General features: G+C 53.8%; 1 protein-coding gene across 1 annotated transcript; it reads left to right on the top strand.

Moving 5' to 3' along the window:
* LOC108634038 (olfactory receptor 226-like) lies at window positions 20,009-22,111 on the top strand. The gene has a single exon (XM_018041696.1). The coding sequence runs from the start codon at window positions 20,243-20,245 to the stop codon at window positions 21,206-21,208; it is 966 nt and encodes a 321-aa protein (XP_017897185.1). The 5' UTR covers window positions 20,009-20,242; the 3' UTR covers window positions 21,209-22,111.

Consider the following 22,748-nt stretch of genomic DNA (forward strand, 5'->3'; position numbering starts at 1 on the left):
CCCATGTCCTGGGTGACCGCAGGCCCGAGGCATGGAAGTCCCCTGTCCTCTGCCTGAAGCAGGGCTCCTCCCACCACCCACCCCAGCCCCCAGCCGAAGGTCAATTCCCGGCAGCCCTGCAGCCGCCAATCTTCCTGCTCACCCCTGCCCCACCCCGACTGCCCACCATGTGTCCCCCAGCTCACTTTCCTGGGGGCTGCTTCCTGGGTCTGCAAGAGTCTCAGCTGCCCCCTGACCTTCCCATCCCACCGGGAGCAGGGCTGCACCCCTCACTAGGCCCCTCACCCGAGTCTTTCCTGCACAGCCCCCTCGTCTTGGGCCCTGGACTGTCTGTCCTCCCCACCGCAGCACAGCCCCAGAAGCCCCTCGTCTCAGCACCTGGCCCGTCCGTCCTCCCACTGAGCCCTGGGCTGATGCAGGGGGGTGAGATAGCCTCCGCAGGGACTGTATGCCCAGCTTGGGCCAGACCACCTCCAGGGCTGGTCCCGGACTCGTGGGGCAGGAGAGAGTCCAGGACTCACCAGGTAGCAGAGAGAGGGAGAGCCCGCAGCCTCAGTAGAGAAGAAGGCACAGCGCTCCCACCGCCTGCCAGGCCTCATGGCACCGCGCCCACCCGCCCCCAAAGCCCCTCGCGCCCACCCCTCCTCCTCTGGACGTACCGGAGCACAGTGTCCTCCTTTCCAACACCAGCCAGCGCCCCTCCCGCCAGCCGACCTCACTGCGCTTCAGATCCCGCCCCCACCCTTCACACGCTCCAACATCACCAACCAGAGCCCACGCCACCCAGCCTGTCCCTCTGCCCGGCTTTCTGTCACCTTCTGTCACCCTGGATCAACCTGCCCAGTGAGCTTTCCTCCCTTCAGCCCCCAGGGCACTGCACGGGGCCACCCTCCCCCCTTCCCCAGCCTCAAGACACACTCGCATGGGTCTGCACACAGCTGCCCAGCCTTCATCACACGCATCCCTGCCTATACTCCCCGCGGTGCCCACGCGCAGACCACACAGCGCACCCAGCCCAGCCTCTCCACACTGTCTCCCGCAGGACACCTGTCCTCAGCTCCTGCCGTGACTCAGCCTCTTGGCTTCTGGACCCGGCAGCCCCCACCCCCACCCCCACCCTGATGTGGCGTCTCTCCAGGGCTGGCTCTCCTCCATGGCCCAGCACCAAACCACGCTCACCATCACAGCCGGGAGCCCCCAGCTCCCCTACACCCACCCACCACCTGCCTGCCCCGAGGGAAGGAGACGGGACAGCTCCCTGCAGAACCCCTCAGCGTCCCCTGTCCGTCTGGGTCACTGGGGCCAGATGCCAGCTGTGCCCCTCACTCCATCTGCACTCTGGCCAGCCCTGTGCCCTGGACTCCGAGTGGCGGGGCCGGGGGCTCTGGGCTTACCCTGGGTAGAACCTGCTCAGTCAGGGCAGGGACCAGTGTGTCTGGGTGTCTGCACTTTGGAGCCCCACGTGTTTTCTGCCCTAGGATGTGCCACCACTTGGGCTGAGCAAGACCCCAGTAGACAGCTGATCACAACTGGGGACCCTCACACCCCAGGGCCTCGGCCTCTGTGGAGCAGAGCCTCCAGAAGCTTCCATGGACGGGGGAAGGAAACCCTTACCAGTGGGGGCGGCCTTGGCCCTGAGGAGGAGGACACCGAGTCCCAAGGCCCAGAGAGCCACCCTCATAACCCCACGGCTGCACACCTCGGTCAGCTCCCACGGCTCAGCCTGCGCAGAGGCAGGGATCTCAATCCAGGGCAACACGCAGAAGCAGAGCCATCAGCGGCCCCTCAGGACCAGTGCTACCGTGCGGGCCTTTCCGAGCGTGCCAGTGGCTCCGTCTCTCCATCTGTGGGCAGAGCAGCCAGTGGCCTGGCGGCCCTGAGCTTCAGGGGCCCGGCCTGCGGGTTTCCTCCTCTGCTGGTAATGCTGACAGAGTAGCTGCGCTCAGGCAGGCAGGTGGTCCAATGGGCTCACAGCCACAGCGGCAGCCAAGCCCTGCCCTCTACCCAGGCTCCAGCTCCCCATCGTGGGTGGTGACAGTGACCCCGGACACCACGGACCCCGGACTAGCGGGACAGAGGAGGAGCCCCAGAGCACAGAAGAGCAAGACACCCGTGACAGCTTTGCAAGGGCTCTGAGACCTAGGCTGCCGTTGGAACTGAGGCCACAAAAGAAGACTGGAGCCTGCACGCTGAGTCTCAACAGAACGGCTGCTGCTGAAATGGAAGATTTAAACAGAAGCAGGAGTGTCTGACATCCCAGCCAGCGTGCCTGGGGTGCAGCTGAAAGTCACTCACCATGAGAAGCGCCAGGGAAACCACAGCTGATGGGGAGAGACAATCAGCTGCCAATATCGTCAAAATTGCCTGATGAGGACTTTCAAACAGTCACCATAAAGACGCTTCTATTATAAACTGCAAATTCTTTTTAAACAAATGAAAAAAATTCCAGCAAAGAAAAATAAGTTATAAAAAGAAACTGGAACATTCATGCTTCGCAGTCAGAATGGTAAAACAGTGCAACCACTCTGGGCAACGATCTGGCCGTTCTTCCAAATGTTAAACGTAGCGGTTTCCTCCGGCTTCCCTGGTGGCTCAGATGGTAAAGAATCTGCCTGCAATGCGGGAGGCCTGGGTGCGATCCCTGGGGCGGGAAGACGCCCTGGAGGAGGGCAGGACAACCCACTCCAGTATTGTTGCCTAGGGAATCCCCAAGGGCAGAGGAGCCTGGTGGGCTACAGGCCATGGGGTCGCAAAGAGTTGGACATGACTAAGCTACTAAGCACAGCACACAGTGGTTCCCTATGACCCGGAAATCCTGTGTATCAAAGAGAACTGAAGTTATGTCCAAGACAGGCAACAAGGCTATATCATGCAAATCAGGGAATTACAGACATTACTTTACAAAGTAGTAATCATTTAAATGGAGTATAATCTGTAAAAATACTGAAACTCTGCTGTACAACTGAAGGTTCAGATGATAAACAATCCGCCTGCAATGCAGGAGACCTGGGTTCAATCCCTGGGTTGGGAAGATCCCCTGGAGAAGGAAATGGCTACCCACGCCAGTATTCTTGCCTGGAGAATTCCATGACAGAGGAGCTGGCAGGCTACAGTCCGTGGGGTCACAAAGAGTCAGACATCATTGAGTGACTAACAGATACACCTGAAACTAATATAAAACTGCAAATCAGCTACACCTGAGACATGTTCCCATCAAAGCCTGTGCGTAAATGCTCACAGTAGCATTATCTGTACAGGAAAAGCAGAAACAGCCTAATGCACTCCAGTCAGTGAGCAGGTAAACAAGCTGCCACATGTCTGCCATGAAGCATCCAGCTCAGCGCAGTCGCTCACTCGTGCCGACACTTTGCAACCCCATGGACTGCAGCACACCAGGCCTCCCTGTCCATCACCAACTCCCAGAGCTTGCTCAAACTCAAGTCCATCGAGTCGGTGATGCCATCCAACCATCTCATCCTCTGTCGTCCCCTTCTCCGCCTGCCTTCAATCTTGCCCAGCGTCAGGGTCTTAACCAATGAGTCAACTGTTCACATCAGGTGAGCAAGGGTTAGTTTCAGCTTCAGTATCAGTGCTTCCAAAGACTGATCTCCTTTAGGATGGACTTGTTGGATCTCCTTGCAGTCCAAGGGACTCTCAAAAGTCTTCTCCCATACCACAGTTCAAAAGCATCAATTCTTCAGCTCAGCTTTCTTTATGGTCCAATTCTCACATCCAAACATGACTACTGTAAAAACCATAGCTTTGACTAGACAGACCTTTATCGGCAAAGTAATGTTTCTGCTTTTTAATATGCTGTCTAGGTTTGTCATAGCCTTTCTTCCAAGTAGCAAGCATCTTTTAATTTCATGGCTGCAGTCACCATCTGCAGTGATTTTGGAGCCCAGAAAATTAAGTCTCTCACTGTTTCCATTGTGTCCCCATCTATTTGCCATAAGTGATGGGACAAGATGCCATGATCTTAGCTTTTTGAAGGCTGAGTTTTAAGCCAGCTTTTAAACTCTCCTCTTTCACTTTCATCAAGAGGCTCTTTAGTTCTTCTTCATTTTCAGCCATAAGGGTGGTGTCATCTGCATGTCTAAGGTATTGATATTTATCCCGGCAATATTGATTCCAGCTTGTGCTTCATCCAGCCTGGCATTTCCCATGATGTACTCTGTATATAAGTTAAATAAGCAGGGTGACAGTATACAGCCTTGACATACTCCTTTCCTGATTTGGAACCAGTATGTTGTTCCATGTCCAGTTCTAACTGTTGCTTCTTGTCCTGCATACAGATTTCTCAGGAGGCAGGTCAGGTGGTCTGGTACTCCCATCTGTTTCAGAATTTTCCACCGTTAGTTGTGATCCACACAGTCAGAGGCTTTGGCATAGTCAATAAAGCAGAAGTAGATGTTTTCCTGGAACTCTCTTGCATTTTCTATGATTCAATGGATGTTGGCAATTTGATCTCTGGTTCCTCTGCCTTTTCTAAATCCAGCTTAAACATCTGAAAGTTCACTGTTCATGTACTATTGAAGCCTGGCTTGGAGAATTTTGAGCATTACTTTTCTAGTGTGTGAGATGAGTACAATTGTGCAGTAGTTTGAACATTCTTTGTCATTGCCTTTCTTTGGGATTGGAATGAACACTGACGTTTTCCAGTCCTGTGACCATTGCTGAGTTTTCCAGATTTGCTGGCATATTGAGTGCAGCACTTTCACAGCATCATCTTTCAGGATGTGAAACCAGCTTAGCTGGAATTCCATCACCTCCACTAGCTTTGTTTGAGTGGGCTTCCTAAGGCCCACTTGACTTCGCATTCCAGGATGTCTGGCTATAGGTGAGTGATCACACCATTGTGGTTATCTGGGTCATGAAGATCTTTATATACTTCTGTGTATTCTTGCCACCTCTTCTTAATATCTTCCGCTTCTGTTAGGTCCTGACCATTTCTGTCCTTTATTGTGCCCATCTTTGCATGACTGTTCCCTTGGTATCTGTAATTTTCTTGAAGAGATCTCTAGTCTTTCCCGTTCTACTGTTTTCCTCTATCTCTTTGCACTGATCACTGAGGAAGGCTTCTTGTCGCTCCTCGCTGTTCTCTGGAGCTCTGCATCCAGACGGGTCTATCTTTCCTTTTCTCCCTTGCCTTTAGCTTCTCTTCCTTTCTCAGCTGTTTGTACGGCCTCTTTTTCTTGGGGATGGTCTTGATCACTGCCTCCTGTACAATGTCATGAACCTCCGTCCGTAGTTCTTCAGGCACTGTCTGTCAGATCTAATGCTTTCCATCTGTTTCTCACTTCCACTGTATAATCATCAGGGATTTGATTTAGGTCATACCTGAATGCTCTAGTGGTTTTCCCTACTTTCTTCAGTTTAAGTCTGACTTTGGCAATAAGGAGTTCATGATCTGAGCCACAGTCAGCTCCTGGTCTTGTTTTTGCTGACAAGACCTTGTATAGAGCTTCTCCATCTTTGGCTGCAAAGAATATAATCAATCTGATTTTGGTGTTGACCATCTGGTGATGTCCATGTGTAGAGTCTTCTCTTGTGTTGTTGGAAGAGGGTGTTTGTTATGACCAGTGCATTTTCTTGGCAAAACTCTGTTAGCCTTTGCCCCGCTTCATTTTGTACCCCAAGGCCAAACTTGCCTATTACTCCAGGCATCTCTTGACTTCCTACTTTTGCATTCCAGTCCCTTATAAGGAAAAGGACATCTTTGGGGGGTGTTAGTTCTAGAAGGTCTTGTAGGTCCTCATAGAACCATTTAACTTCAGCTTCTTCGGCATTAGTGGGTGGGGCACAGACTTGGATTACTGTGACACTGAATGGCTTGCTCTGGAAATGAACAGAGATCATTCTGTTGTTTTTGAGATTGTATCCAAGTACTGCATTTCGGACTCTTTTGTTGACTATGAGAGCTATTCCATTTCTTCTAAAGGATTCTTACCCACAGTAGTAGATAAAATGGTCATCTGAGTTAAATCCGTCCCTTCCAGCCCATTTTAGCTCACTGATTCCTAAAACATCAACATTCACTCTTGCTATCTCCTGTTTGACCACTTCCAATTCACCTTGATTCATGGACCTGACATTCCAGGTTCCTGTGCAATGTTGCTCTTTACAGCATCGGACCTTGCTTCCATCACCAGTCACATCCACAGTTGGTTTTGCTTTGGCTCCATCTCCTCATTCTTTCTGGAGTTGTTTCTCCACTGATCTCCAGTAGCATATCGGGCACCTACCGACCTGGGGAGTTCATCTTTCAGTGTCCTATCTCGTTGCCTTTTCACACTGTTCATGGGGCTCTCAAGGCAAGAATACTGAAGTGGTTTGCCATTCCCTCCTCCAGTGGACCATGTTTTGTCAGAACTCTCCACCAAGACCCATCCTGGATGGTCCTACACAGCATGGCTCATAGTTTCATTGAGTTAGACAAGGCTGTGGTCCATGTGATCAGTTTGATTAGTTTTCTGTGACTGTGGTTTTCATTCTGTCTGCCCTCTGAGGAATAAGGATAAGAGGCTTATGGAAGCTTCCTGATGGGAGAGCCTGACTGTGGGGGAAACTGGGTCTTGTTCTAATGGAACAGGATATTCCCATGAAATATGAGTCAGCCACTAAAAGGCATGAAGTACCGACAAATACCACAGTGAGATGAACCTTGAAAGCATCGCACTGAGTGAAAGAAGTCAGCCACAAACGCCTGCAAACACGGTTTCACTTATATGAAGTGTCCAACATGGGCAGGTCCCTAACATAGAAAATGGATTGGCGGTTGCCAGGGGCTGGAAGAAGGAAAAGGAAGATGACCACTGGCAGGCTCTCCTGGGTGATCATGGAATTATTCTGAAATTAGCCTGTGGTGATTGTTGAATGAATCCACTAAAATGCACTGGATGATACACTTTTAAAGGATGTGTTTGTGGTATGTCAATTGTATCTCAATAAAGCTGTTAGGTTTTTTAAAAGAACCAAATGGAAATTATAGAACTGAAAATACAATAAGTGAATTTTTTTAAAAAAACTCATTCAGTGGACTCAATAGTAGAATGGACTTAACAAATGATAGCATCAGTGAACCCGAAGAAAAAAACAGCATTTACTCTGCGTAAACAACAGAAAAACATAACAAAAAGTTAACAGAGCCTCAGAGACCTCTGGGCCGATAACTAAAGATCTAACATTGCTATCATTGGAGATCTGGGGAGGAGAGAAAAGAATGTCAGGCTAAGAAAGAATTTGAAGATATGATGGCTGAAAACTTCCCAAATTTCACAGAAGATGTAAAGTTACAGATTCAAGAAACTGAGTAACCCTCAAGGAGAATAAACTGAAAGAAATTCACATGAAAACACATAATAATTGAACATCTGAAAACTAAGGACAGAGGAAAAGTCCTAAAAGGGTTAGCAGAACTACCCTTAAATAACGGCTAAAGAAAACCCTCCAAACAGAAAGAAAACGGTAATAGTAAGATGGGCCTTTCTGAAAGAACAATGAAGCAGGTAAACGTAGAAATGAACGTGACAGACTCTCACTCTGTGAGTTTCTCTCATCACACTTTACGACTGAAGCGAAGGGTATAACGTCTGAAGTGGTGCTCAGTGTATATAGAAGCCATATAGAGACCAGGACATTCTACCCCTTCAAGCGAAAAACAGGCTCTTTACTCATGTTTAGGCTCCTTTACCTCCCAGTCCACCCTCCCTGGGCTTTCCTGGGGCTCAGCTGGTAAAGAATCCTCCTGCAATTCGGGAGACCTGGATTCGATCCCTGAAGGGAAAGGCTACCCACTCCAGTATTCCCGCCTGCGGAATTCCATGGACAGTCCATGGGGTTGCAAAGAGTCGGACACAACTGAGCGACTTTCACTTTCACCCTCCCAATTTAAAAATACAGTTTCCTAAGTATTTGAATATATGTGCTCCACCTGTACGTGGTGATGAGTTACCTATGTGTACAATAGCTAGAGCAGCTAATAAGAAAGTTATACACACCTCAGGGGGATCAGTCAAGATAGTGAGTGAGAGGAAGCGGAGCTCAGCTGCTCCCAGGGACACACCAGAAATGCACCTCCGTGTAGAGCAGTTATCACTGGAAACTGGCAGAAGGCCTCCTGCACAACCAAAGCTTTAAGATAATGCATATGTTATCCACGCATCTTTCCAGGTCACAGCTGCATGAAACTAGAAATCAATTACAGAAACAAAAAGAAAAAAAAATATGTGGAGACTAAACAACATGCTACTAAAATAAAATCCAAACAAAACGTGGGTCAACGAAGAAGCCGAAAAGAAAATGAGGAAGCACCCAGAGACAAACGAAACAGACGCACGACTCTCCGAAATCTGTGGCATACAGCGAAAGCAGTTCCAAGGACTGCTTTTAGTCACACAGTAGTACAGGCTTTCCTCAAGAAAGAAGGAAACTCCCAAAGAAGCTGACCTGCCACCCAAAAGAGTCAGAAGAAGAACAAGCCCCCGAGTCCTCGGAAGGGAGGTGATCGAGCAGACAGACACGGCAAGGGAGGTGAGACCTGTGAAGCCAACTGCCTTCTGAAATATAACAGTGCTAACAAGCCTTTGACTGTGTGGATCACAATAAACTGTGGAAAATTCTGAAAGAGATGGGAGTACCAGACCACCTGACCTGCCTCTTGAGAAATCTGTATGCAGGCCAGGAAGCAACAGTTAGAACTGGACATGGAACAACAGACTGGTTCCAAATAGGAAAAGGAGTATGTCAAGGCTGTATATTGTCACCCTGCTTATTTAACTTCTATGCAGAGTACATCATGAGAAACACTGGAGTGGAAGAAACACAAGCTGGAATCAAGACTGCCGGGAAAATTATCAGTCACCTCAAATATGCAGATGACACCACCCTTATGGCAGAAAGTGAAGAGGAACTAAAAAGCCTCTTGATGAAAGTGAAAGAGGAGAGTGAAAAAGTTGGCTTAAAGCTCAACATTCAGAAAATGAAGATCATGGCATCTGGTCCCATCACTTCATGGGAAATAGATGGGGAAACAGTGGAAACAGTGTCAGACTTTATTTTTTGGGGCTCCACAATCACTGCTGATGGTGACTGCAGCCATGAAATTAAAAGACGCTTACTCCTTGGAAGAAAAGTTATGACCAACCTAGATAGCATATTGAAAAGCAGAGACATTACTTTGTCAACAAAGGTCCATCTAGTCAAGGCTATGGTTTTTCCTGTGGTCATGCATGGATGTGAGAGTTGGACTGTGAAGAAGGCTGAGCGCTGAAGAATTGATGCTTTTGAACTGTGGTGTTGGAGAAGACTCTTGAGAGTCCCTTTGACTGCAAGGAGATCCAACCAGTCCATTCTGAAGGAGCTCAACCCTGGGATTTCTTTGGAAGGAATGAAGCTAAAGCTGAAGCTCCAATACTTTGGCCACCTCATGCGAAGAGGTGACTCATTGGAAAAGACTCTGATGCTGGAAGGGATTGGGGGCAGGAGAAGGGGACGACCGAGGATGAGATGGCTGGATGGCATCACGGACTCGATGGACGTGAGTCTGAGTGAACTCCGGGAGTTGATGATGGACAGGGAGGCCTGGCGTGCTGCGATTCATGGGGTCCAAAGAGCCGGCCACGACTGAGTGACTGAACTGAACTGAACTGAACCTATAGCCAGACTCACCAAGAAGAAAAACGAGAGGGACCAAATTAACAAGTAAAAGAGTCAGAAGAAGAACGAGCCCGAGTCCTCGGAAGGAGAGTGATCGAGCAGACAGACATGGTAAGGGAGGGGAGGCCCGTGAAGCCGACTCTGCCTTCTGAGAAAATGACACCGATAAACCTACAGCCAGACTCGCCAAGAGGAAGAACGCAAGGAGCGAAATAAGCGAAAAATGAAAGGAGAGGCAGCAGCCATGCACGGGGACACACACGCTGGAAACAGAAGCCCACGGACAGCCACGCGCGGCAGGCTGGGCAGGCTGGAGGAAGGGGCGCATCCCCAGAGACATGCGAGCTGCCAAGACAGGGTCGAAGAAACGGAATGTGGGACTTCCTTGCAGCCCAGTGGCTAGGCCTCCACACTTCCACTTCAGGGCGTGGGTTCAGTCCCTGGTCAGGGAGCTGAGATCCCACAATCTGGGTTGCATGGCCAAAAAAGACCCCACAGAAAACAGATAATTTAAAGAGACTGATCATTAGTAGTGAAACTGAATTTGTGATTTTAAGAAAAACCCAGGAAATAAAACTCCAGGCCTGGATGGCTTCACAGGGGAATTCAATGAAACATATAAACAGAAGTGGTGCCTATCCTTCTCAAATTACTCCAAAAATGTAAGAGGCTGAGGCACTCCCAAATTCACATTACAAGTCTACCATTGCCCTGATCCAGAAAATAGACACAGACACTACAAAAAAATAGAATTATAGGCCAATATCCTTGATGAATATAGAGGCAAAATGTTCAACAAAATATTGGCAAGTGGAATCCAACAATATATTTAAAGGATCATGTACCATGACCAAGCTGGATTTATTCTGCAGGGACACAAGAATGGTTCAATGTTCTCAAATCAACCAGTGTGATACACATTAACGAAAGGAAAGATACAAATCACAGGACCATCTCAAGAGACCCAGAAATGCAATCAAGACAAGGAGACACCACCGCACACCTGCCAGGACGGCCATCAAGAAGGCCGCAAGCAGCAAATGTTGGAGCAGAGGCGGAGAGAAGGGAGCCCTCCCACACTGTTGATAGAATGTAATTTGGGGCAGCCTCTATGGAAATAGCACAGAGGTTCCTCAAAAAAGTAAAAAGTGAACCACCATAGGGTCCAGCAGTCCCACTCTTGGGCATGTATCCAGAAAAAATTAAAATGCTAATCTGAAAAGATACATGTACTCCAATGTTATTACAACAGCCAAGATATGGAAGCAGCCCGGTGTCCATCAACAGAGTAACGGGTAAAGAAGTGGTACCTGTGTGCAGTGGAGTATTACTCAACCATTAAAAGGAATGGAATTCTGCCATCTACAGTGGACAGACCTAGGCTTCCCAGGTGGCTCAGTGGTAAACAATCCACCCGCCAGTGCAGGAGCCTTGGGTTGGGAAGATCCCCTGAAGAAGGAAATGTCAACCCACTCTAGTATTCTTGCCTGGAAAATCCCATGGACAGCAGAGGGTGGGCTACAGTCCATGGGGTTGCAAAGAGTCAGTCACAATTGAGCACGCACACAGGGACAGACCTAGAGAATGTTATGTTTAGGGAAACAAGTCAGAGAAAGACAGTGTGTGATATCACTTACATGTGAAATCCAAAAATAATACAAGTAAATGTATATACAAAGCAGAAACCGACTCACAGATGTTAAGGGGGAAAAAGAAAAACAATGGTTACCAAAGGAGATAGGGAAGGGAGAGGGGAAAATTGGGGGTACAGAACTGAGAGATATAAAATACTATGTGGATATAAAGTAGATAAGCACCAAGTTTAGCTTTATAGCACAGGGAATCATTGTCTTATAATACTTTTAATTTAGTGTAATCTGTGAAAGTACTGAATCACTGTACACCTGAAGCTAATAAAGAAGTGATCAAAAACAATAATAAAAAAATTGAAGGAAGTACACCCAAGGTGCACAGGGGCAAACTGAAAGAGCTCCCAGAGGCCAAATACAGAACAATGTGAGCAACTACAGAAATAAAGCAACATCAGATTACAACCCAAAGCTGCTGTTGTTCAGTTACTAAGTCCTGCCCGACTCTGCGGCCCTGTGGATTGCAGCACACGGCTTCCCTGTCCTTCATCATCTCCCAGAGCTCGCTCAAACTCATGTGCATCGAGTCGGTGATGCCATCCAGCCATCTCATCCTCTGTCATCCCCTTTCCTCCCGCCTTCAATCTTTCCCAGCATCAGGGTCCTTTCCAATGAGTCGGCTCTTCAAATCACGGGGCCAAAGTATTGGAGTTTCAGCTTCAGCATAAGTCCTTCCAATGAATGTTCAGGGTGGATTTCCTTTAAGACTGACTGGTTGGATCTCCTTGCAGTCCAAGGGACTCTCATGAGTCTTATTCAACACCAGAGTTTGAAAGATCAGTTCTTTGGAGCTCAGCCTGCTTTATGGTCCAACTCTCATAACTACTAGAAAAACCATAGCTTGGACTTTAGTCAGCAAAGTGATGTGTCTGTTTTTCAGCATGTCTAGGTTTGTCATAGCTTTCCTTCCAAGGAGCAAGCATTTTTTAATTTCATGTCTGCAGTCATGATCTGCAATGGTTTGGGAGCCCCCCAAAAAAGAAAATCTGTCACTGTTTCCATTTTCTCCCCATCTATTTACCACGCAGTGTTGGGACCAGATGCCATGATCTTAGTTTTCTGAATGTTGAGCTTTAAGCCAACTTTTTCACTCTCCTCTTTCACCTTCAAGAGGCTCTCTGGTTCCTTGTCACTGTCTGCCATTTGAGTCATATCATCTGCATATCTGAGGTTGTTGATATTTCTCCTGGCAATCTTGACTTCCAGCCTGTGATTCATGCAGCCCAGCGTTTTATATGATGCACTCTGCATATCAGGCAAATAAACAGGGTGGCAATGCACAGCCTTGTCGCACTCCTCTCCCAGCTGTGAACTACTCAGTCGTTCCACTTCCAGCTCTAACTGTTGCTTCTTGACCTGCATACAGGTTTCTCAAGAGACATGTAGGTCGTCTGGTAGTCACAACTCTTTAAGAATTTTCCACAGTTAGTTTTGATCCATACAGTCAAAAGCTTTAATGTAGTCAATGAAGCTGAAGTAGATGTTTTCCTGGAATTCCCTTGCTTTCTCTATGATCCAATGAATGTTTGACCTCTCACCATATGCAAAAATTAACACAAAATATATCATAAACTTCAATGTAAAAAATCTAACATTATCAAGAAAACATAGGAGACAATCTTTCTGACCTGAGATTATGCCAGTGTTTCTTAGATATGACCCAAAAATATAAAATAACCATAGATAAATGGACTACATCAAAATTTAAAAACCATTCTTTGAAATAGAACAAAAAGACAAACTACAGATGAGGAGGAAATATTTGAAAATTGCACATCTAATAAAGGACTTCTATTCAAAAGATAATAAATTCTCATACTCAAGGATAAGAAAACCACCCAGCGATGTAATCAGCAAACTATTTGAACTTCACCAAAGAAGAAACATAGACGTCCAGTGACTCTCTGGGGAACTGCAAATTAAAAGGGCAAAGCAGCCGTACAGGCCCGGCAGGACGGCCGTGGAGCTGGAGCTCAGTCTACAAGCACCCTGGGCAGGCGGGGCATTTCACAGTGAGTGATGTACATCCCGGCACGTGATCCTGCCGTCTAACTCCTGGGTGGTTGCCCAGGAGAAATTAAAACCTCTGTGTGTGAAAAGTCTTACAGGGGAATGTTCACAACTGAATTATTCACAATAGACAGAATCTCAAGCAACCAAAATGACTGCCAACGGGCAGACATGGCAAACCCAAGCATGTCAGCCACTCAGTCGTGTCCGACTCTTCGTAGCCCACCAGGCTGCTCCGTCCATGGAATCCTCTAGGCAAGAACACTGGAGTGGGCTGCCATTTCCTTCTCCAGGGGATCTTCCCGACCCAGGGATCCAACCCCGGTCTCCTACGTTGGCAGATGCTTTACCATCTGAGCCACCGGAGGAGCCCCATAAATAAGGTAAGTCTCTGCAAAAGAGAAGTGGGAGGGAATTTCCTTAATCTGATGAAAACCGTCACCAGAACACAGCTCGCAGCCAGCGCCCTACTTTCTGAGACCAGAAACAGGCTACTCTCACTTCTCTGACTTTGCCCTGGAGTCTTGAGCAGTGTGGTGAGTTACGGGAAGAAACCGTGTAAGGGCTGTAAATGCGTGTGGAGTTGCCATTCTCACAGACAAGGTCCTGGGACATAAAAATCCAGAAGCAGCTATAGAGAGATTGGTAGAATTCAGAAGTTTAGCAAGATAACTGGCTAACTTGTGTAGACTGAAGATGCACCATGTGAGAGCTGCGAGCTGAGCTTTACTGGGGGCAGAAGGGGAACTGCCGCCTGGGGCCAGCACCTCAGACAGCGCCGAGACTGCTCCAGAGCTGCGGTGGCGGGGGCCAGTATACGAGATTTCGGAGAAGGGGGGAGTTCAAGGCCATCAAGTGCTTATTTACAAAAGTTTCTCTGCTAGTCACGAGGAGTTGATGTCACCATTAAGGAATTTAGTGATTTTCTAGACACGAAGAGATGGAAGGATTGGGATCATGAAATCAGCTCCTGAAAATATCTAACTATCTAAAGACCTGTCCCACCAGATGCCCTGGAACACAGCGCCCCGCTTTCCACCCGGAACCCCGTCAGCGGGTGCTGACGCTCTGCAGCTGCGGCGGCACAGGGCTCCGTCTCCCCAGAGGCGGATGGCAAATGGCCTTGTTTTTCTTCACTTGCTGGCAAACGCTCTCGGCAAGTGCCAATTTGCGGTTGATACTTGTCAATAAGCAAATCACTTGTTTTTCCACATGTAAGAATAAACAGAAGATTAATTCTTTTAAATAGCAATGCTTCATAAAAGCAACAAAAGTGTGAACTATTTAGGAATAACTCGACTGAGTGAAAAGCCGGCTTAAAGCTCAACATTCAAAAAACTAAGATCAAGGCATCTGGTCCCATCACTTCACGGCAGATAGATGGGGAAACAATGGAAACACCGACAGACTTTATTTTCTTGGGCTCCAAAATCACTGCAGACAGTGACTGCAGCCATGAAATTAAAAGACGCTTGCTCCTTGGCAAACCTAGATAGCATATTAAACAAGGGACTAAACTTGGCAAAATGATTCCAAATTTTACACGGGCCTCCCAGGTGGCCCTAGTGGCTGGGAGAGGCAGGCTCGATCCCCGGGCCAGGAAGACCCCCTGGAGAAGGGCACGGTCACTCACTCCAGCATTCCTACCTGGGGAGGCCCATGGGCAGAGGGGCCCGACGGCGACATACTGTCCATGGGGTCACACAGAGTCGGACACGGCTGAAGCGACTTAGCATGCAGGCACCGAGCACGTAGAAGCAGCCATCCCAGGCAGTACGAGCAGCTCCAAGCGGCCCTCTTTGGGTGAGTGGTCCCTGTGGTTGGGGGTCTCCCACACGGGTTGGCTAGGCAGCATGGGGCGGAAGAGCAGAGCAGGGGCAGAGAGCGGGGCGCAGGAGTGGGTTCCCTCCTCCTACAGACACGGCTGGTCACAGGCCCCCCTGCCCAGCTGGCACTAGCAGGGTGTGGAAGGGAGGATCTGATGACCAAGGGCAGAGGTGGGAGAGACCGTGGGGCTGGGAGTTCCCACACTGGGGCTGGAAGCCAGAAGAGAACGCAGGTGGGGAACCAGGAGGGAAGCTGGGGAGGGCTCTCGGGGTGTGGGGTGGGGTGCAGAGCTCAGCACAGCAGGGGGAGGCCAGCCCCACTTGCGGGCAGGAGGCCTCGGAAGTCCTGGGTACAGATAAGCTTTCTGTGCAGAGGCAGGAAGTCCGGCCCCTACTGTGTGGCTTGTTTTCTGAGCAGGTGGAGGTGTGGAGTTTAGGTGGCTCCTGGGGAGGCAGTTCCTGTGGCAGAGACAGAGAAGGGGGCCCCGCAGGGGTGGGTGAGTGGGTGAGGCTGCATGTGGGGCAGGGGCAGGGGGATTGCTTTGGGAGTGACCCAAGAAACAGGCAGGATAAGAGGTCTTAGACAGGGGGTGACGTGAAGCCGGGGTGTCGGCTGGTGGGGTCTGACTCGGCATGGGGTGCAGGGCCCTGGGAAGCGGAGGTTGGGGAACCCTCAACCATGAGCCAAGAGGCTGTCCACGGATGCCTGGGTTCCCAAGAAGAGAAGCTCCAACCACACGCCAAGGTCTTCAACAGACAGCACGACATCCCAGGCGCTCTGCAGCCTGAGATACTGCGAGATACTGCGTGCTCACCAGGGCTCCAGGAGACACTCAACCTTGACTCAGGGATGGGGGCTGGTGCCAGGTCCCCGAGGCTTGAGAACAAGCCCTGAGCATGCAGGAGTGGGGGGCTGCTCACAAGGCCGGAGCCACGCCCCCACGGAGGTTCCAGGGGCCTCCGTGCAGGCATAGCCACAGGGTCAGCAGACAGGGCCCCCCAGGCAGGGCTGCCCAGCCCAGAGCCCACAGCTGCTCCACCCAGCAGGAAAAGAGGTGCCAGACTGAAAGGGCGCCACCCACACCATCAGCAACATCCCAGTGTCATCAGGGCTGGCCACACTCTCGGTCACTTCGATCACCCCGAGTAGGTCAGCTTTAACATCCTCAGAACAAGGCGCGGTAAGGCCCTCGCCCACAGCAAGGGAAAGCCAGCCTCACGGGCTGACATCCCCCTCCCCGATGTGCCCACCTCCGGCTCCGCTCCTGGCCCCTGCCCGCCTCTTAGGGTTGGCCAGCTGTCCCTGTCACCCGTGGGGCCCCTTCTCTGCTCCAGCAGACACCGATGTGCCGGGCTGCCAAGGCCCACTTGCGTGGTCCCAGCACCTCCCCTCACCTCCCCAGGGCAGATGGTCCCAGCGCCAGCACCCCTTCCTGCCTCACAGGGGAGTCTCCGTGTACCTCCTGTGACCCCCGCAGTAGGCCCCGGGGGAGCAGGTGACCGTGAGGCTCGCAGGCGGCCCCAGCTCCAGCCTGTCTGTGGGGCAGCACGGAGCTCGCCCAGGACAGCAGGTCTGGGCCCTTCCTGCAGCCCCAGGTCTGGCCCGTGCTGGGCAGGGGCTCCCGTCTGAGGCCCCTCTGCTGGCACCAAGCAGCTGCTGGGTGAAGAAAGTGTCCACTGGTCCACGTACCCTACACCCGTCACACCAGCTCTGGCCCCAGGAGGAGAGCGGGGAAAGCAGGTTTCCCTCTGAGCTCTGCTTCCAGCCGCCACGGCTGATGGTGGATCACAGGGGCGGAGGGCCCCTGGGCGGAGGCCTGGCCTCCCCAGAGGAGCTGTGGCAGTGCGGTGTCAGGCACTGGCCCCTGGGAGGAGGGCGGGCGGGGGGGGGGGGGCGGCTAGCCCTGTCTGCCCCCACCTCCTCCTCCTCATCTCAGGTGAGAAGGCAGGCAGTGGGGACCAAGCTCAGCCTCCCACTTAAGACTCGGCTACCCTGCAGAAACACTTGTGCCTGGGGAGGGGGCGGTGTGGGCTCCCCGGCGCCTGCCCTTGGCCACTCTCCCCATGCGGAGAGGACCGGGGTCCCTGAGCTCCCCAAAAGGCCCAGCTCCTGCTCCTGTGACGCGGGGACCCTGAGGAGGCACCTGTTTCCACCTTAGGTGTCGCCACCGTTCCTGACTGGAGGGGCCTCTTTGCTGCAAAGGGGCTCTCTGCCACCAGGCTCACCCTTCCACCTCCTCAGAGCTCTGTCCTGGTAGGGACGCACCCAGATGGTCGTGGGGAACCGGACCGCCCTGGGTGGGGGGTGTAGGGGACATCCGCGGGCTGGGCGCCCAGACCCGGGTCCAGCTGAGAGCAGGCCCAGCCTGTGTGAGCCCTGGCCACCCCCACGCACCCTGACCTGACCTCACACCCACCCTGAGCCCCTCTGAGCGCCCCGGACCAGGCAGGGAGCCTCGCGGGCTGGGTCCCTGCCCCAGAGATCTTCAGACCCCCCGGCAGGGCTGGAGCGAGCCCGCCTCCACCCCGGGGCCCTGCCGTCTTGGCGCAGTCTCGGCGTGGCCGAGAGCACACTGGGGCGCCCCCGTGCCCACAGCGACCTGGGCCGCCCCGACTGCGCTGTCGTGAAGGGGGGCGTGTCTGTGGCTTGGGGATCACCTGCGTGTCAGAGCCGCGTCTGGGCAGGTGGCGTGGGGCAGAGGACGTCTGTCTGTGTGCCCTAGTCTGCCTGGAGGCGTGGGGTCCGCACGGACGGCGCTCTGCTGGGGCCTGTGGGCTGGGTGCGCAGGGAGCGGGCGCCCGCGAATGGATCTGCGTCTGGGGCCTGCGGGCTCAGCCATCGCGTCAGGGTTGGGGAGCAGCGCATTCACCGCGCTTCCCGGCACAGGGCAGGGTCTGCGCGGTGCGGCCCGCGCCCCTGCTGCGCGCCTGGTGTCTGTGTGATGTGTGACGTGTCATGTGTATGATGTGCTGTGTGTCTGCGTGTTGCTGTGTGTGTGACGTGCTGTGTCTGTGTGATGTGTTGTGTCTGTGTGTTGCTGTGTGTGACATGCTGTGTGTCTGTGTGGTGTGTGTGTGATATGCTGTGTGTCTGTGTGACGTGTCGGGTGGTGATGTGTTGTGTGTCTGTTGTGTGTGTGACGTGCTGTGTGTCTGTGATGTGTTGTGTGTCTGTGTGTTGCTGTGTGTGATGTGCTGTGTGTCTGTGTGTGTCTGTGTGTTGTGTGTGTGACGTGTGTCTGTGATGTGTTGTGTGTCTGTGTGATGTGTTGTTGTGTGTGATGCGTTGTGTGTCTGTGATGTGTTGTGCGTCTCTGTGATGTGTTGGGTGGTGATGTGCTGTGTGTCTGTGTGTGTGTGATGTGCTGTGTGTGTGTGATGTGTTGTGTGTCTGTGATGTGTTGTTGTGTGTGTGATGTGCTGTGTGTCTGTGATGTGCTGTGTGTCTGTGTGACGTGTCAGGTGGCGAGCTCTGGGGCTCCCCCTCCCACGCCCCTGGGAAGCAGCCTCTTGCTCCATCTTTCAGAGAAACGGATGCTGGCTGAAGACAGACTTTGTTCCAAGCCCCGCAGCCAGTCAGCGACCGATCTGAGCAGACGTGGCTGCCAGACCACCGGGGGCCACGGCGGGGAGGGGGCCCGGGGCGGTCTGCCCAGGCCCGGCCACAGCGGGCCCAGCACCGCCCCTGCGGTCTAGCCAGGCGCCCTCCTCCGCCCGCAGTCACTGCCGCCCCCGCGGGCCGCAAGGCGCCCCAGGGTCAGTAGTGAGTGCGGGTCCTCAGAGCTTATCCCCATGAGCAGGGGCCATGCCACGGCCCCGCGGGACAGCTGAGTGGCCGGAGGCGAGAGGACAGCAGGTGAACAGAGGAGGGCAAGGAGTCAGCCCTGGGGCCACACCCGGGAGCCTGGGGCTCCACTGGCCCCTGACATCTTTGCAGGATGAAAACTGGGAGCTCCTGCCGCCTGGAGCACCCGGACACGGGGCAGAGATGAGAGGCTGGGGCTTCTGCTCCCCAGACACGCTCTCCACAGGTGACCAGCCTGCCACCAACCGGGTGTGAGTCCAGCGCCAAGCCTGGGCCCGCTCAGGGCCACGTTCTGAGGCTCTTACAGTGGACACAAAGCTAAACCCAGCCACATCGCAATGAGCTGAGTAGTCTGTAAATGGGTTTTGGAGGCCTAGAAGCTCACAGGGGCATCCAGAGGGCCCAGGACAGAGGAACAGGCTAACGTGGGGCAGGGGGTTTGGGGTGGGGCAGCAGGAGAAGAGACCCAGCTGCCCGGTGAGGTGGGGTCAGGGCTGACTCTGGCCTGAGGATCCAGCCCTTCCAAGCCTGTGAGAATGATTTCCTGTGACAGGGAGGGAGCTGCTGCCAACCCTGGCAGCCCCTTGACTGTCCCCATGGGGTGGAGGGGCGGAGACCCACACAGAATGGTCCCGCCCCAGGGCCAGGTTCAGACAGAACTGGTCAGGCGGCTGAGGGCTGGACCCTGAAGGCCACAGAGGGGACCCAGGCTGGGGTCGCATCCAGAGCTATGAGGGGACGCAGGGTGGGGGGACTTGGCCCCTGGCTGCTACTAACCCTCTGGAGCCTGCTTCTCCTCGGAAACATGTGCCCCCCCCTCCTGGAGTCTGCCGAGAGTTGCGGTGTAACTGTGGGGAAGCTTGGAGGGGCTGTCACTGCAGGCAGGGTGCCCTCACCTTGGGAGGTAGCAAGCCTGGCTCCAGGCCTAGCCCCTCTCGGCTGCCCCACTCACTTGTCCACTGTCCCCGACCACAGGCCCTGGGCCATGGCCCCCCACCCATCCCCCCCAAAGCCGTCCTGCAGGTCCCCAGGTTGGCCTCTGAGGTGTCCTGCAGGTGACCTGCTCCCCCTCCCTACAATAACCACGTCTGTCTGCCTGCTGCCAGGCAGGCTGGCGGCCCCAGAGTAGACATCTGCCCAGTGCCCACCAGGGCCTGGCAGGAAACTTATGCTGCCGTGGACCAGGCGTGGCCAGCAGCGGGGATGTGGATGGTCAGGACCCCTCGTCACAGGGAGCTGAGCGCCATACGGGAGGCGCGACGCCTAATCCACCACCTCTGCCCCCAGGCAGGGCCATGAGGGCCCCGTCTGCGGGGGCCAACCACTCGGAGGTGACCGAGTTCATCCTGGTGGGCTTCCCGGGCTCGCTGGGGCTCCACGCGTGCCTGCTGGCGCTGTTCCTGCTGGCCTACCTGCTGACCGTCACCGAGAACCTACTCATCATCGCCGTGGTCCGCGCCAGCCCCGCGTTGCAGAAGCCCATGTACCTCTTTCTCAGCAACCTGTCCTTCCTGGAGGTGTGGTACGTCTCCGTCACAGTGCCCAAGATGCTGGTCAGCCTGGTGGTGCCCGGGGCCCGACGCATCTCCTTTGCAGGCTGCATGGCTCAGCTGTACTTCTTCCTGGCGCTGGCCTGCACCGAGTGCGCCCTCCTGGGGGTCATGGCCTACGACCGTTATGTGGCCATCTGCAGCCCCCTGCGCTACCCGGCCATCATGAGCCCCGGCCTCTGCAGCCTCCTGGCTGCCGGCTCCTGGCTCTCGGGCTTCACCATCTCTGTGGGGAAGGTCTTCTTCATCGCACGGCTGGGCTACTGCGGCCCCAACGTCATGAACCACTTCTTCTGCGACGTGTCACCCCTGCTGAACCTGGCATGCTCCGACGTGGCCCTGGCTGAGCTGGTGGACTTCCTCCTGGCGCTGCTCATCCTGCTTGGGCCCCTGCTGCTCACCGTCTCCTCCTACACGGCCATCATCAGCACCGTGCTGCGTGTCCCCTCCGCCGCTGGCCGGCACAAGGCCTTCTCCACCTGCGCCGCGCACCTGGCCGTGGTGGTCATCTTCTACTCCGCCTCGCTCTTCATCTATGCCCGGCCTCGTGCCATCTGCTCCTTTGACCTCCACAAGCTGGTGTCCGTGGTCTACGTAGTACTCACACCGCTGCTCAACCCCGTCATCTACTGCTTGCGGAACCGGGAGGTCAAGGAGGCCCTGCACAAGGCGGTGCAGAGGGCAGCCCAGGCCCGGGGCGCCGTCTCCTAGGACAGGCTCCCCACACACCCCCAGGACCGCCCCCCAGACAGACGGGACCGCCTGCTGCACCGGGAGACAGTGCCGGGCAGCCCAAGGCTCTGAGAGGGAGGCCTCTGCACCATCCACAGGGGAAGCGGAGGGTTCAGAGCCCCAGCACTGCGGGTGGGGGCCACACCCACGCTTTGCCCCTTCAGCCAGCACTGTGGGTAGAGCCCACCAAGGGGGCTCGCCCTGGGAGAGCTCGCCCATCGCTGCGCCAGGCCAGGCTCCGAAACTCCGGCCGCTCAGCTATCATGGCAGCCACTAGGACGGAACAGATGTCCCCTGAGAGGCGCCTAAGCTCAGAAACTATGGGTGCGCCCCTCTTTCAAAATGGGTGTACTTTCAAATCAAATGTCTGTAAAGCGATCATTTTAAAAAGCAGAGTGAAAATACTGGGTCACTGACTTGTCATCTAACCAATAAAGCGAGTGTTGCATGCCAGCCTGTCGCCGGGTGCTGCGAGGTGCTACTGAGGCCCGGGGGTCAGGGAATCACGCCTGGCTGACACAGCGGAGCAGCAGGCACGGGCGGTCAGGACCACACAGCGGGGCCTCCAAGGTGCCGGGGCCCCAGGCCCCATCCTGAGCCAGCCAGCAGGCCGTGAGGGCTCCAGGGGAGGAGGTGGGGTCAGCCCCTGTGGGACGGCAGCAGTGATGGGAGGCGGGGGGAGGGCAGGCCCCAGGCCAGGCTGAGCTCACATCTGGAAACACCCCCAGGCAGCGCACAGCCTGGATCTGGGGCTCCAGACAGAAGGCACCAGAATAAAGCCTTGGTGTCACCAGGATACAGCGGGAGCCGAACTCAGGACCATGCCCAAGGGCAGGATGCAGGCCCAGGAAGGAAGAGGCCAGACACCACCCTCACCCTCAGAGAAAGCCTGCAGCACGCAGGCGGCGACCTGGACGAGAGGGCCAGGCGAGACGAGGCGTTTCCACTGGCTTCATCGCAGCGGGTCAGACGCCAGCGGGGGAGAGCAGGGTATGGGGCTCGGGGAGGGGGACAGAGGGACAGCCGACCCACTCAGGGCGGGAGGAGCGTGGGGACAGGCGGGCGGCCTCAGCTGGGACGGGCGCTTCCCGGCCAGCGGCCTCAGCCCTCAGCCCACCCTTTTTGTTTGAAATTTATTTATTTTCGTTGGAGGCTAATTACTTCACAATACTGTGGTGGCTCTTGCCATGCACGGACATGAATCAGCAGCGGGTGCACACGCATCCCCCACCATGAAGCCCCCTCCCGCCTCCCTCCCATCCCATCCCTCAGGGTCGTCCCAGTGCACTGGCCCTCAGCGCCCTGCCTCATGCGTCGAGCCTGGGCTGGCGATCTGTCTCACACATGGTGATACGCGTGTTTCAATGCTATCTCTCAACTCGCCCCGCCCTCGCCCTCTCCCTCAGAGTCCAAAAGTCTTCTTTACATCTGTGTCTCTTTCGCTGTCTCGCATACAGGGTCATCGTTACCATCTTTCTAAATCCCGTATGTATGTGTTAATAGACTGCATTGGTGTTTT

The sequence above is a fragment of the Capra hircus genome, chromosome 26 (genome assembly GCF_001704415.2).
Source record: "Capra hircus breed San Clemente chromosome 26, ASM170441v1, whole genome shotgun sequence".
Lineage (NCBI taxonomy): Eukaryota > Metazoa > Chordata > Mammalia > Artiodactyla > Bovidae > Capra > Capra hircus.